Source organism: Vipera berus, assembly GCF_964194415.1.
Source record: "Vipera berus genome assembly, chromosome: 4".
In the NCBI taxonomy this organism is placed as follows: Eukaryota; Metazoa; Chordata; class Lepidosauria; order Squamata; family Viperidae; genus Vipera; species Vipera berus.
This window is the reverse complement of record NC_138206.1, coordinates 27,500,263-27,513,365: the sequence shown is the minus strand read 5'-3', so window position 1 is coordinate 27,513,365 and position 13,103 is coordinate 27,500,263. Positions and strand designations below refer to the sequence as shown.

The 13,103-nt window shown below is 37.8% G+C and overlaps 2 protein-coding genes across 2 annotated transcripts in view; one reads left to right on the top strand and one right to left on the bottom strand.

Moving 5' to 3' along the window:
• UPK1B (uroplakin 1B) overlaps window positions 1-13,103 on the top strand; it is a 73,986-nt gene that overhangs the window by 36,632 nt on the left and 24,251 nt on the right. The gene's annotated exons all lie outside the window — the stretch shown is intronic.
• ARHGAP31 (Rho GTPase activating protein 31) overlaps window positions 8,339-13,103 on the bottom strand; it is a gene marked incomplete at its 5' end in the record, with an annotated part of 114,606 nt that continues 109,841 nt past the window's right edge. The window contains one exon of the mRNA XM_081327279.1: window positions 8,339-11,856. Coding sequence (XP_081183405.1) covers window positions 9,442-11,856 — 2,415 coding nt within the window. The 3' untranslated portion in view covers window positions 8,339-9,441. The remainder of the gene's footprint in view (window positions 11,857-13,103) is intronic.

The window sequence follows — 13,103 nt, the reverse complement described above, 5'->3', positions numbered from 1 at the left end:
CTTCCCATCTTGTGGCATACTGTATGCTCAAAAATGAGTCCATCCATGGGTAAACTGACCTCTGAATTTTAAAGAAAATACCATGAAAAATGCCCCATCTATGAATAAGCTAATTGTAAAAATTAAAACATTAAAATATAGGGTTGTTTTATCCACGGATGAAACATTTTTCATAATATTTTGTTTAAAATTCTGGAGTAGACTTATCCGTGCATATATATGGTATTTATAAAGGAATTCTGCCTAAAAATATTTTCAGGATTTCTTCATTCATTCTTATGTCATTGCCTCATTTCCACTAACTTTGGTACTCAGCTGTAATACAGAGTGCATTAAAAAGAGTGGCAAAAATAGTAAAAGAAAAATGAGCAAAAAATTGTCATTGGAGGTGAAACTGCTGACACACACTGCTGCATCCCTATTCATGGAGTTCTACAATAGCTCCTAGACCATATTGGGGGGTGAAATGCTTTTGTCCAATGATTGTATCTTGGCCATAGATATTCTCATACATTTTTCGTACAAATTCTGAATATTCTATCACATGGTGAGCAGGACTATGGTTTGAATTTGTCACCGTGTTTTTCACAAAAAAAATGTTGCTAAGATTACTCAATTATTTCCAATTCTGCACATATTTATCTTCCTGTAAAACCAGTGTTGTTTCTTTGTTTTACAACGTAAACCGGACTAAGAAACCAGTGCTACATAGGTCAGCACTACTTAGATTGTAACAGGCATAGAACAGAATTTTGTAAGTCTGAATGTGCTTCCCCCTCCCATCCTTATTTTTGTGTGAACTAGAGAAGGTCCTATCTCAGATGATTACTCAAATCAGTTTCCTGGAATGGGCTCAGCTCTCTCTTATCTGACCTTTACCTTAGTAATGGTTCTTCATCTTGTCCTTCAAGGTTGTTCCCAATTTTCTTGGTATCATCTTACATTTACGTGTTTGTAGAAAGCTGCTAAAAACAAGCAGCAGCTAGTGGTACTTGTTATTACAGTATTCTGGCCTCTCTGCAGGATCTCATAAAGAGATTTCTGCTAACTAGTTAGCTCATATCTATAACTGAAGAAGCCAGAAATTGAATTTGTGACTGTTCTACATGCAAAGATTTGTTATACCATATACACTGTATCTTTTTCATGATGTTAGCTAACTCCAACCTGGAATAACCATGGTGGTTGAGAATTCTAGAAGTTGCCTTCCCAGCACAAATGGAAGTTACTGGATTGGAGAATGCACTTCTGTTTTTCCTTCCCATGGTACATGGCAAATTGCCCATCTCTCCTGATGTTTAATGTTTTTAAATAAAAATAATAGCTTCTGTATTGAAAGCAAAAACAAAAACAAAACAAAAATCTTGTCTCTGGCTTCACATTATTTCTAGGAGTATCACAGTCATTTTGTGAGAACATTCTCCAAATTCTAAATATACTTTAAGTCCCTAAAGATTGCAAATCCCTGCCTTATGGCAAGTATATTGATAGAAGGCTACAAGCCTGAATATGATTCCTCTAATGTTGTTCATGAATATTTTCCAAGTGCCTCTCTTCAAGTACTTCCAGCAACACTCCAGCCTCCTCTAAATATGACCTAAATTTTTCCAGTCATGTTGGAGTTGCATAGTTCTTACTGAAAGAATATTCTTTCTGTAATAGTTAAACAAGGCTCTTTTTTTACAAGTGGTTTAAGGCTGTGAGGTACTCCAGGACACATTCAGAGACATAAGATTCCTTTTGATCATTTTTCTTTGGGCAAAATTTGCTGAACTTTAGTTGCCTAAGGTAACTGTAATGAAATATAGAATAATGAATGTTGTATTTGCTGAGACAGAGATTAACTTTCCCCATTTTTAAAACAAGCTTTTTTTCAAGTTCTTTCAGCAGTGGAAAGTGAGTTCAACATCTGTTTTTTGTTTCTTTGCTTCAGCTTTTGCCTTTCAGAAAATGCTCCTTTTTCAGAAAACTTCGGCTGTGTTATTTTATCCCCGGTTCTGTCTTTTATCCCTCGGCTTATTATTAAGCAGCTGCTGTATTTGCCTTGAAGTGCTAGCATATCTTCCTATTGCTAAAATTAAATATTTCTGGATTGCACTTTTATTAAAGCTAAAAGGATGTGATGCATTTCCTTCCTCCACCAGCATCACTGACATTCAATCAACAAAAACAACACTATGTGTATGGCTATGGATTAGGGACCAAAAGTTTGGTTCTGTTTTGAATCAACTCTTTGCAAAAAAAAAAAGAGGTTGTTTTCCATCTACATTCCTCTTTTTCTATTCAAGTTCTATACGCGAACTTCCAATTTTATTTCTTCTTAATCAGGTCAAATGGCAACTTAAAATGTTCTAAAGCTTTTACTTAACTGCAAGAAAATATACAGGTAGCCCTTGACTTACATCCCAGGGGAGCCCAGAATTACAGTTCTAATTCATGGTGATTGTTAAATGGGTCGTGTGACTGTGCCTGATTTTATGACCTTTTCTGTGGTAGCTATTATGCAAATGTCACAGTCATTAAGTGAAGATGACAGTCATTAAGTGAGCTCATTTTAGCCAAATGATGGTTTTTTTTCCAGAAACCAGAAATAAACTCTGATTTCTGGCAAAAAAAAAATTTGTAAATCGTAATCACATGGCTATGGGGCACTGCAAATGGCCATTAATGCAGGCAGGTTGCCAAGTCCCTAAAATGCAAACTCTTTGAAACCAGATTGCAAGTAGCTCTGGGGAAATCCATCATATCTTTGAATAATGGCTAAGCAATGGTTGTTAATCGAGGACTAACCTCTAATAAACCAGCTTTTCCTCTTTTTAAGTAATATAACCTAAATTTTGTTCTGAATAACAACAAAACATTCGCTATTTTAGGGAGGACAAGAATATAGTCTTGAGCACTTGTTTTGTACATGTCCTACTATGTTTCCAATGTATTAAAGGAGACGTTTTGTCATTTTATATATAATATTTGTATTAAAGAGGTATGGACCTTTTTGCTCTACAGATAGTCCTCGACATACAACCATTCATTTAGTGACAGTTCAAAGTTACAATGTCACTGAAAAAAAGTGACTAATGGATTTTTTTTATTGAGCGTTGCAGCATCTGCAGCATCATGTGATCAAAATTTGAATGCTTGACAGCTGGCATGTATTTATGACAGTTCATGTGATCATGTCTTGTGAACTTCTGACAGGCAAAGTCAATGGGGAAGCCAGATTCACTTAACAACTATGTTACTGACTTAACTGTAGTGGTTCACTTAACAACTGTGGCAAGAAAGGTCATAAAATGGGGCGAATCTCACTTAAAAACTGTCTATCTTAGCAACAGAAATTTTGGGCTCACTTTTTGTTATAAATCGAGGACTACCTGTATTACTAAACAACTGCCACAGAAAACACATGAAAATGATAAATTTGCTCTCACAGTTACAATATTATATAAATAAATACCCATTCCCAATTTCCTCCAAAAGACCTAGCAGAAAAACACCCAAATCCACTCCTTGCAACTCTGCCCTGCTGACTTTTCAGTGCAATTTTTCACCTCCCCTTAAAATATTAAATGATAACATTGGCCATCCTCTCAAAGAAGGAGAAAACGTGTAGCTGATACTATTATTCTTTCTTCAGTATAATAGTGAAAGTACCAATTTCCCAGATCGGGTCCTTTTTTGGGTATCCATGAATAAGGAAAAAGCCATGAATCCCATCAAATTCAGGGAACAAGCAGATTGCCCAGATCTGATTCCAGCAAAACCATTATTCCCTAATTAGATAGCCATGCTAAGTATATTACTAAAAGTACAATACTAGACTAAGCATCCTAAGTACTGCAGTGTATCAGTCAAAATACATTCCTTTTTATATGTCTAAAGACATAAACAGATCCCAATTAATGCATTTAGACTTTGAAAAATGAAAAGAAAGCAGCTGGAGGAGAGAAAGAAAAAGAATTAAATTCCTTCCAGTTATGAGTTTGTGGTGACAGTAGTCAAGATAGATGCTTTGTAAGAGAATATGAGATCCAGCTGCTACCAAATATAATGTTAGATTTATGCAAGTTGCTTTGGAAACACAGAAGATTGGATTTTCTTCTACTAGGTATGAAAAAGACTGAAGTTCAGCAAGAATTGTAAGTCTGTGTATAACTTTTGCACTAGTTACAAAGGATGCAGGGTGATCTCTAATATTCTGAGTGCTTCCCACAGGTAGATGAGCCATCTAAATGGAGTAGTTCAGTCAACTTCCTAGAATATAGATCTACTCCAGAGAGTATTTTTCAGATGAGAATGAAATAATTTTGTTCTTCTAAAAGGGATAATGGATCAAAAAGGCCATCTGATTACATAACAGTGTCATGTTAGTAACTGGACTTCATTTTGCAGCCCTGAGGCAAAGCCAAATCAGAGGACAAGCTCTCCCTCTGAAAAGACAGTTTAATGATGACACAATAATATATTTTGTTGTGTGACTGTATGAAAAACAAAATCAAATATTTTCTGCTCTACATGCAGTTTCGCCACCCTCTCCAGATTAAATAGAAACAGATTCCATTTCAGGTAGTACTACTTGCTATAACATGACATCCCCGCATTCCAGCTTAGTTCAAAAGAATGCTGCTTTCTTTAACTTTAAAAAATAGAATTTTTATAACAATGTACATTCTCTCAATTTCATTAAAGGATCGGTTGGCAATGATCTTGCAAAATAACACCTGTGATGCTGATGAGCATCCTTAATGCTTGGGGATGTTCAAAATGGAGAAATTATAGCCTTTCATATTGCTGAAAGATTCCTCACCAATATTTCTCAGAGATTGATATTAATTGAGTCTTTTGGAAATTAAATTTCAGAAGCATCTGGAAAGTTCACAGGTTTTCCACCTCTGGTTTAGCTAATCAAATAAGGAAGACAGTGGGCTAGGACGCTGAGCTTGTTGATCAGAAGGTCAGCAGTTTGGCGGGTCGAATCCCGAGTGCCACATAGCAGAGTAAGCGCCTGTTACTCGTCCCAGCTTCTGCCAACCTAGCAGTTCGAAAGCACGTAAAAATGCAAGTAGAAAAATAGGGACCTCTACGGTGGGAAGGTAACAGCGTTCCGTGCGCCTTTAGCGTCTAGTCATGCCGGCCACATGACCACGGAGATGTCCTCGGACAAGCGCTGGCTCTTCGGCTTTGAAACGGAGACGAGCACCGGCCCCTAGAGTTGGAAACGGCTAGCACGCATGTGCGGGGGAACCTTTACCTTTTACCTTTACCTATAACAGAAATGTCAAAAGTAAACATCTTTTGTTCTCAACTAGAGCACAGTAAATATGTACATTGCCAAAACAACACTAAGACACAAATTAGTTTTTTATAAAAACTCCAGTTTAATCTCATGGTTGAGACTTGGCAAAATTTCCAAATGATGAAAGCACTAAAATAGAAGAGCAGCACTCCATGAAAACAATATTCATCATGATGATTAAATGAAATTCAACAATTCATACAAAGCTCAGACCTCACAGTAATGGACTTGGTTCCCCCTCTCAAATTGAAAGCAATAAGAAAAACTGATTCATAATTTCTTCAGGGAGAGGAAGGGATGGGAAGGAACAGGGATTTATCCTCAGTTTAAATTTGTTTTGTTTTAATAAGATTATCAGAAACAAAATTTTGAAAAAAGTATACTTGTATCTTAAAAAGTTACAGTTAAAATGTTATAAACAATCTAACATGGCATATAGTATTTTTCATATACAGCAAAGATGCACAGCTTGAGACCTTACAGCCATACAGGGCCCTTGAATGCTTTGACTACAGTGGATGTGAGCCTTCAAAAGTTGTCAGCAAGCTGTAATTAATACTATGAAAGAAGGGAGAAAATTATAAAATGCTTGGGAACATTTTTTTTCATTTAATACATGTAAAAAAGCGTTAACCAAATCCACTTTTGAATTCAATGGAATCAATTTTATTGTATTTTTATCCTTGATCCAACTTCTGGAGTGTTGTTCTCAGCATGTCACTGAAAAATCAGATTCAGCCCTTACCTTTTCCTCCACTCCTAAACCCCCCAGAGTTAGGCCTTTTTTAGAACACAATGGAAGAAGAATCCCATCAGTTTTAAAGAATTGCCCATGTCCCCAATCTCAACTGAAATTTTGTGTGTGTGTGTGTGTGTGTGTGTGTGTGTGTGTGTGTGAAATGAACCTTTATTGTCAAAGTACAACTATGTGTACATTGAGATTAGCTGAGCCTCCCTTTGTGCTCCCACCCCCCAACACACAGTGACAACAAACCCTCCATCTTACTACACCATGTGAACCAACTACACCACACACCGGCCTCCCAAGTCAATTCTGCATAAAATTCACAAAAGTTATTTCTCATTCAAAAGCCTAACAGCCCATGGATAAAAGTTGTTTTTCAGCCTGTTGGTGCGGCTGGCTATACTCCTATATCTCCTACCCGATGGTAGGAGAGTAAAGAAATACCGTCCAGGGTGTGAGTCATCCCTGAGAATTTTCCTCACTCTTCCAAGGCAACGAGCCCTGGCGATGTCATCCAGTGGTGTCAGGGGACAGCCCACAATGTCTTGTGCTGTACTCACCACCCTCTGTAATACTTTCCTATCCGCGGCTGTCAGACAAGCATACCAAACCACAATACAGTACAAGAGGACACTTTCTATAGTAGACCAGTAAAAGAGGGTCATTAGCCATTGTTCTACCCTGTTCTTCTGCAAGACCCTGAGAAAGTGAAGCCTCTGTTGGGCCTTTCTAGCCACCTGGGTTGTATTAACTTTCCAGGTCAGATCTTCACAGAGGTAGACTCCCAGAAATTTAAAGGAGGAAACTCTCTCCACACAGTCCTCCCCGATGTAAAGTGGGGCAGGTTCCTCCTTTTTTCTCCGGAAGTCTAGCACCATCTTTTTCATCTTGCTGATGTTCAGGTGCAAGTTGTTGTTACTACACCATATGGATAGTTTTTGTACCTCCGCCCTGTATGCTGTCTCATCCCCACCTGTAATGAGACCCACCACAGTTGTGTGTGTGTGTATGCACATCCATGAATTGAATCTGACAAGAAATTGAAGCAAAACAGTGCTAAAGATGCAGAGTGATCTACAAGCACTTTCCTAACTTCTTGTTCACATCTCTCATCTCATCAAAACAACTCTTAACCATCACTACAGGGACAATTGTCATGAAATAATTGGCAGATTTGCTGTTTTTCAGCGAGATCTGTTTCAGATAAGCTTAACAATAGTTGGTAAAATTCTGTGTTGATATGAAGAACAATTTCAGGGGAAAAGATCAGGAAGGGCAGACTCCATGGCTAGTGGACTGAGCAATTGATGTTCTTTCTTTATCAAAAGTGTGGGAAGCCTATACAGGACGAATTTACAGCAAAGCCTAATTTCTAAACACTGGTTTTGTCCAAGATGCAGAGATGCACAACTTCTTAGGTCTTAATTAGATTTTAATATATTTCTATAGCACACTTTTAGAAAATATATCTGTCACTAGGAAAATAGTTAATATACATTGCTTAAAGCAAATCCTAGGCATTACTTAAGCAAAAGAACAAACCATCCCACAGGTGAGTACTGCAAATCTTTCTTCAATGAGCAAGTGACTTATTTTTGTTATCCCAGAAATGGTACATAATGCATTAACAACTTTCCTTCTAATTCAGCACTCTGTTTCATTCCATTAACCTATTCTTTCTTCCACCAATAATGACAGTCCTCAGTGAACTTCCTTCTGTCCTTGGGCATTACAAGACAGGGGGGGAAAAGCGCACCTTGTTTTTTCTTTCCCTTCTTTGCCAACTCTTATAAGGAACATACCAAGCCCTGACCAAATCTAAGCAGGCAAAAAGCAGAACCTCTTGTTCCATGTTTCCCAAAATGGAGACACAGATTTATTCTCAAAAAATGAATCTTAAAAATCCATAGCATCCAAATTGTCTTCAGCTGAATTTCTGTTCGATTAAATCAGAAATGTGGTTTTATGTTAATAACAATGTGCAAATAAAGACAGTGTCACCCATTTCTCTGTTACAAACAGAGAACCACAATGTTTTAGAACTGCCAATCCTCTTTTGCTATTATTTCAAACTGTCTTACATATATTTTATTGAAAAGTAAAAAAAACTAGGGACTTATAATAGACTTCATAAGTATAAAAGGTACTCATTTTGTTATGTGAAGCAACCTATTCTTAAAATCAAAGTTGGAATTCTAGGTAGAAATACATGTATCAAAATAAGTATTAGTGAAATTACAATAAATGCTATTTCAGCATTTTATATGTATACCAACATTCACAACATCACTTGTCTACATATTTTCTGCCCTAGCTCTAGTTCAACTGTGTTTTCTGAAAATGTGCTTCTAGACTATGATACTGAGAATCAATGAGAAAATAAAATCTAACACATGTAAGTCATTCTTCAGGCCCCCAATTCTGCTTTAATGACTTGCAACCAGACATTTGGGCTGGAATTTATTTACTAATTGAAATTTAGTTTGTGCCACTTATTGACCTGATGTTATGTAAGTTGAGTAGCAACTTAAATTCAGTCTCATTTGCAAACAAGTGTAGAGAAAATCATATTATAATGTCTTCAATAAACATCAGTACACTATGATGTTCTAATAAATGGATTGAAGCTTATTATGACTGCCCTATCACTCCATTTAGCAGCTACCAAAAGTGACACTGCTACAGAGATAGCAAATTAGTGCTTTTGGAGGAGGATGAAAATCATTTGGAGTGAGTTCTATCCCTACTATTATATCACTAAATCTTCCAATCACTGACAGAGCAGGTATTTTATACTGAATGACTATTTGTACAATTTTCTATAATCAGTATTAAAGTCCATCAAACATTTAGAGAAATGTAAGATATAATTGATGTTTTTAATAATAATAGCTTATCAAAATAGGTTTCACTCAAACACATCAGCATTCCTCTCTCCCCACTTATTTGAACGACCAGTGTGCACATTTTTCTTTTTACAACGCTCGTTGTAGGTCTGTATATAGTTACATGGAGCAGGTCTGCTGTTCTTAATACATACTTGGACTGAAATCCCAAATACATAGCATTTCAACATTATAGGAAGGCAATAAGCAAGATCATGGAAAGGAACATTAGCTGAGATTATTTATATCTGTTGGTGGGAAGCTGAAGCATGACAGTGTCTTATAAAGGAATACATTTCTAGACAACTTTTACCTCTACCTTTCCTTCCAGTAAAATATTGGTTTCACCTGTGGGATAATTTCATCTATTAAATGTGACAAAATATAAAATTAAGGATTGTTGAAATCAACAATTACTGTTTTAGTAATAAGCATTTAGCAATAATAGCATCATATTCATAGTTCTCAGTGTTATTAGTATATCTCATCCACCAGGGAAGAGAAATGGAAAGGCATTATTCTATCTGACGCCCGCTTCTTCCATCCAGAATTACAGACCTTCTCTGTGGTTGGTAAAAGCAACTTGTAGATGTCTCAAGCCTTTGGCCATTCTTTGGAATAGTCATCTTGTTACGAAGAGTGACACCCTCTGGGGCTGGTCCTAATAAATCATTGGAAATTGGACTTGGAGAAGAGGTCTGTGTAGGGCTTCTTATGGGAGATAACAATACTCTAGAGTCTGCAGAAGAGGGATGGTCCATGATAGGAAAGGGAGGACTAAATAGAATAAGGCTCTGAGGTCTTCCTGGTCTAGATCTGTAAGAAGGCTTTGAAACCCCAGATGGCCTCTCCATTTTTGAGGACTGTGGAGTATCTCCAGTAGTTTCTCCTTCAGAGGTTCTCTTTCGCCGAAGAACAGGTACATCCTGAGTATTATTATGATTGGAAAAAGATGGTTCTGCTTTTCTAGCTGCAGCTGAATCCAAAATGAATGTACTGTTGTTTTCTTTTCCCATCCCATCGAGTGGTGGATCCTTTGGGAGTTGCAGCTGACCCTGAGCATTTTGAATTGGCTTGATTAGACTTTTCTTGACTTCTGCTTCTTTATTCTCTGATGCCAGTGAGATTCTGCAGTTGGGGTTTTGTGCCTGCAAAGGCTGGGGAACTTGGGTATATTGAATCTTTGGTGGAATCACTGGCACAGCTCGAGCCTGACACATCTTAACCATGAAAGATGTTCTTACTGCTGAAACACTTACAGGGGCAGAATTACGACGACCAGTGGTAGCATGAGACATCATTATGTATTCTAAGTCTAAGTCTTGAGGATCAAAGTGTGATCCCCAAAGGTCACCTTTATTTTCATTTGGACAAGCAACAGAAAGGGATGGTGCAGAATCACTAGATTTAGTTTCTTTCTGCCCACAGAGAAAGTGCCTGGGTGAAGAGGGGAAAGACAAGTTGTCAAAATTAAAAAGGCTGGCAAGTGGAAGGACAGAATCCAGGTTGAGAGAAGAGGGTCTTGGCTTTCCTTTACATGGAATGTCTTCACCTTTATTGACCTGCAGCTCTTTAGTACAATATGGTCCTTTCATGACAGGAACTCCAGGTCTGTCATTCGGTTGAATATTAATTGCCTGCTTTCCTGTGCAGTTTGAATTTAATAAACTGATCTCAGTATTAAATTGTGACAAAGGAGAATCTAGCTTCATGTTTTCTTGGGTTTTTTCATCTTTAGGCACATCCTTCTCAACCAATGTATTACAGGCAACACTAGGCAATCCTTCAAGACCAGAAGGCAACTCTATTGCTGCAAACCCTGCTTCACGACTTAGATATTTCATGTTTGTTTCATGTGAGTTTGAAGTTTCCTTTAAACAATTCAGCCAGGCTTCAGCTTTCTGAAGACTTTTTTTCCATTGTCCTGGTGAATATTCCTTCATTCCTTGTTCTAGGTCACCACAAAGCTGTTCCTCATTTGCATTTGCTAAAGGTATTTCTATAGCCCAATGAGCTTTTAAAAAATCTTTGCTGTCTAAGGAAAAGCTACGACTGAAACATGGTTTCTTGAAATGGCTTTGGGCCATTCCTTGGTTCTGGGGCTGAAACTCCTGAAGTGCCTTTCCTTGAGTTTCTTTCAAGGTAGGAGAATGAAGGGGACTGGTGACCCACTGATGATCTTCCCATGGCTCTAGCAATTCTAAACTATGGACATGGTTACTCCATGTATCTTCCTCCTGTTGATTAACAGAGTTTCGATCACTCATTCTGCCCTCTTTGACCCATGGGACTTCAGCTCCACATTGAATCTTTGAACTGGCCAGATCTCTCTCTGAATTTGTGTCAGTATTTTTTTCTAACTGGGTTGTTGTTTCAACTTTTTTCTCCTTTTGAAGAAGCCAGTTCTTACTTTCACATTCTGGCTGGTCTAAATTATTTTCTTTGGAATATGACGACTTGTCTGTTGAAAAAGCTATGTTTTCTTTTAGTTCTGATGGAAACTTCCAGTTTTGGGATTGAGATGAAAGGTCATTTTTAGTGTTATCATCTTGTAGACAATTTTTTGAACATGGAATATTTTGCAGTTTCACTGAGGTGAAAGAAATATTACTCTGCTTTCTGAATGGCTCAGAGTTGCAAAGTTGTACATCTTTTGATTCTTTGGAAGGAATGTCAGATATAGCCAATGGATCTCCAGTTAGGTTTTCCTCTTTGGTAGGGGTTGGTAGCACAAGAGAACTACACACTAAACTCTTGGCTTCTGAAGATACAATAGATGTAAGACTTGGTTTAAACTCCTGCTGTTGTTCATCTGTCTTTAGAGTACTTCTAGTAAATGAAAACTCCTCTTCAGACTCAACAATTTTCAGCTCTTGTTGAATATCTGGCCACTGTGGTTTCATCATGGTGTTGGAATGATCATCAACCACCTGAAAAAGAGAAACCATCTAGATAATATAACTGCTTTTTATAAGTTGTGGCCCTTTTTAAAATCAACTATAGAGCATGTCTATGGAGATTCCCAGTCACCCAGGTCATAGTTATCCCAAAGGTGCTTTTTCACAAGGCAACTGGACTTTCTTGTTTTTCTTTGAAGACATTTCACTTCTTATCCAAGAAGCTTCTTGGATGAGAAGTGGAACGTCTTCAAAGAAAAAACAAGAAAGTCCAGTTGCCTTGTGAAAAAGCACCTTTGGGACAACTACATAGAAGTTTTAGAATAACGGCTAAGCATATGTCCTATTGAAAGAATGAAAAATTCTTCCAGATCTTCCATTATCTTTTTCCATTAAAAACCATATGCATTCTAATTCTATTAAATAATTAATGCTAAAATGACATTTTCCTCCACTGAAGACAGAAATCTTGCTATTTGTCCATCCTGCTTTGTAGAAACCAAATGTTAAAAATGAGGCACATATTTGAAAACTAATCAGTAACTAATATACTATTTCAATCAACTATAATATTTTCAGTGGATTTGGATTTACATAATCTGAAACTCCATAATGGCCCCTCCCTCAAAGTCAATGTGAAGATCAAGTTTGAGGATTATAGTGCCAAAAGTTAATAAAATGTGACACCCTAACATAGTTCTAATCTTGATAAGTATGAAATTAGAAACAGGCTAAGAACATATACATGAGACTTTTTTGAACAAGCCAAAGATCTTTTTATTCCAGCATTCTGTGTCACAGAATAACCTAACTGATGCGGCTTCCGGATGGCAAGGTGACGCCGGAGGCAGCCATTTCTTGGCTGTCAGCCTCGCAGCTCCGTAGAGCTGCCGAAAACAGCGTCGATCAGCTGTTCGGCGGCTTGGAAGCCCCCACCTCGGGAGAAGAGGAGGGGGTGAGCGTCCAGGTAGGGGTAGAGCTCTCCGGGGCCGCCAGAACTTAGAGTTTTGGTGGCGGAAGGATTGAGCCCCCCCCCGAAGCCTGGGCATGCTCCGGACTGCAAGGCGTTTCTGCTCCGGGTTTTTTGGAGCAGAACAGGGTGTTCGCAACCATCCCTGCTAGCAAGGAAGAGCTTATGAGAAAGAGGACGCAGGCAGAGCGATGCAGGAGATTTTGGTGAAGATGATGTTTTGATCTTTAACTCAATGGACTTTGCTGAATCTTCATGTGAAAGTGAGTAGTTAACAATAGAGGGTGAAAATGGCGACTATATCTTCTAA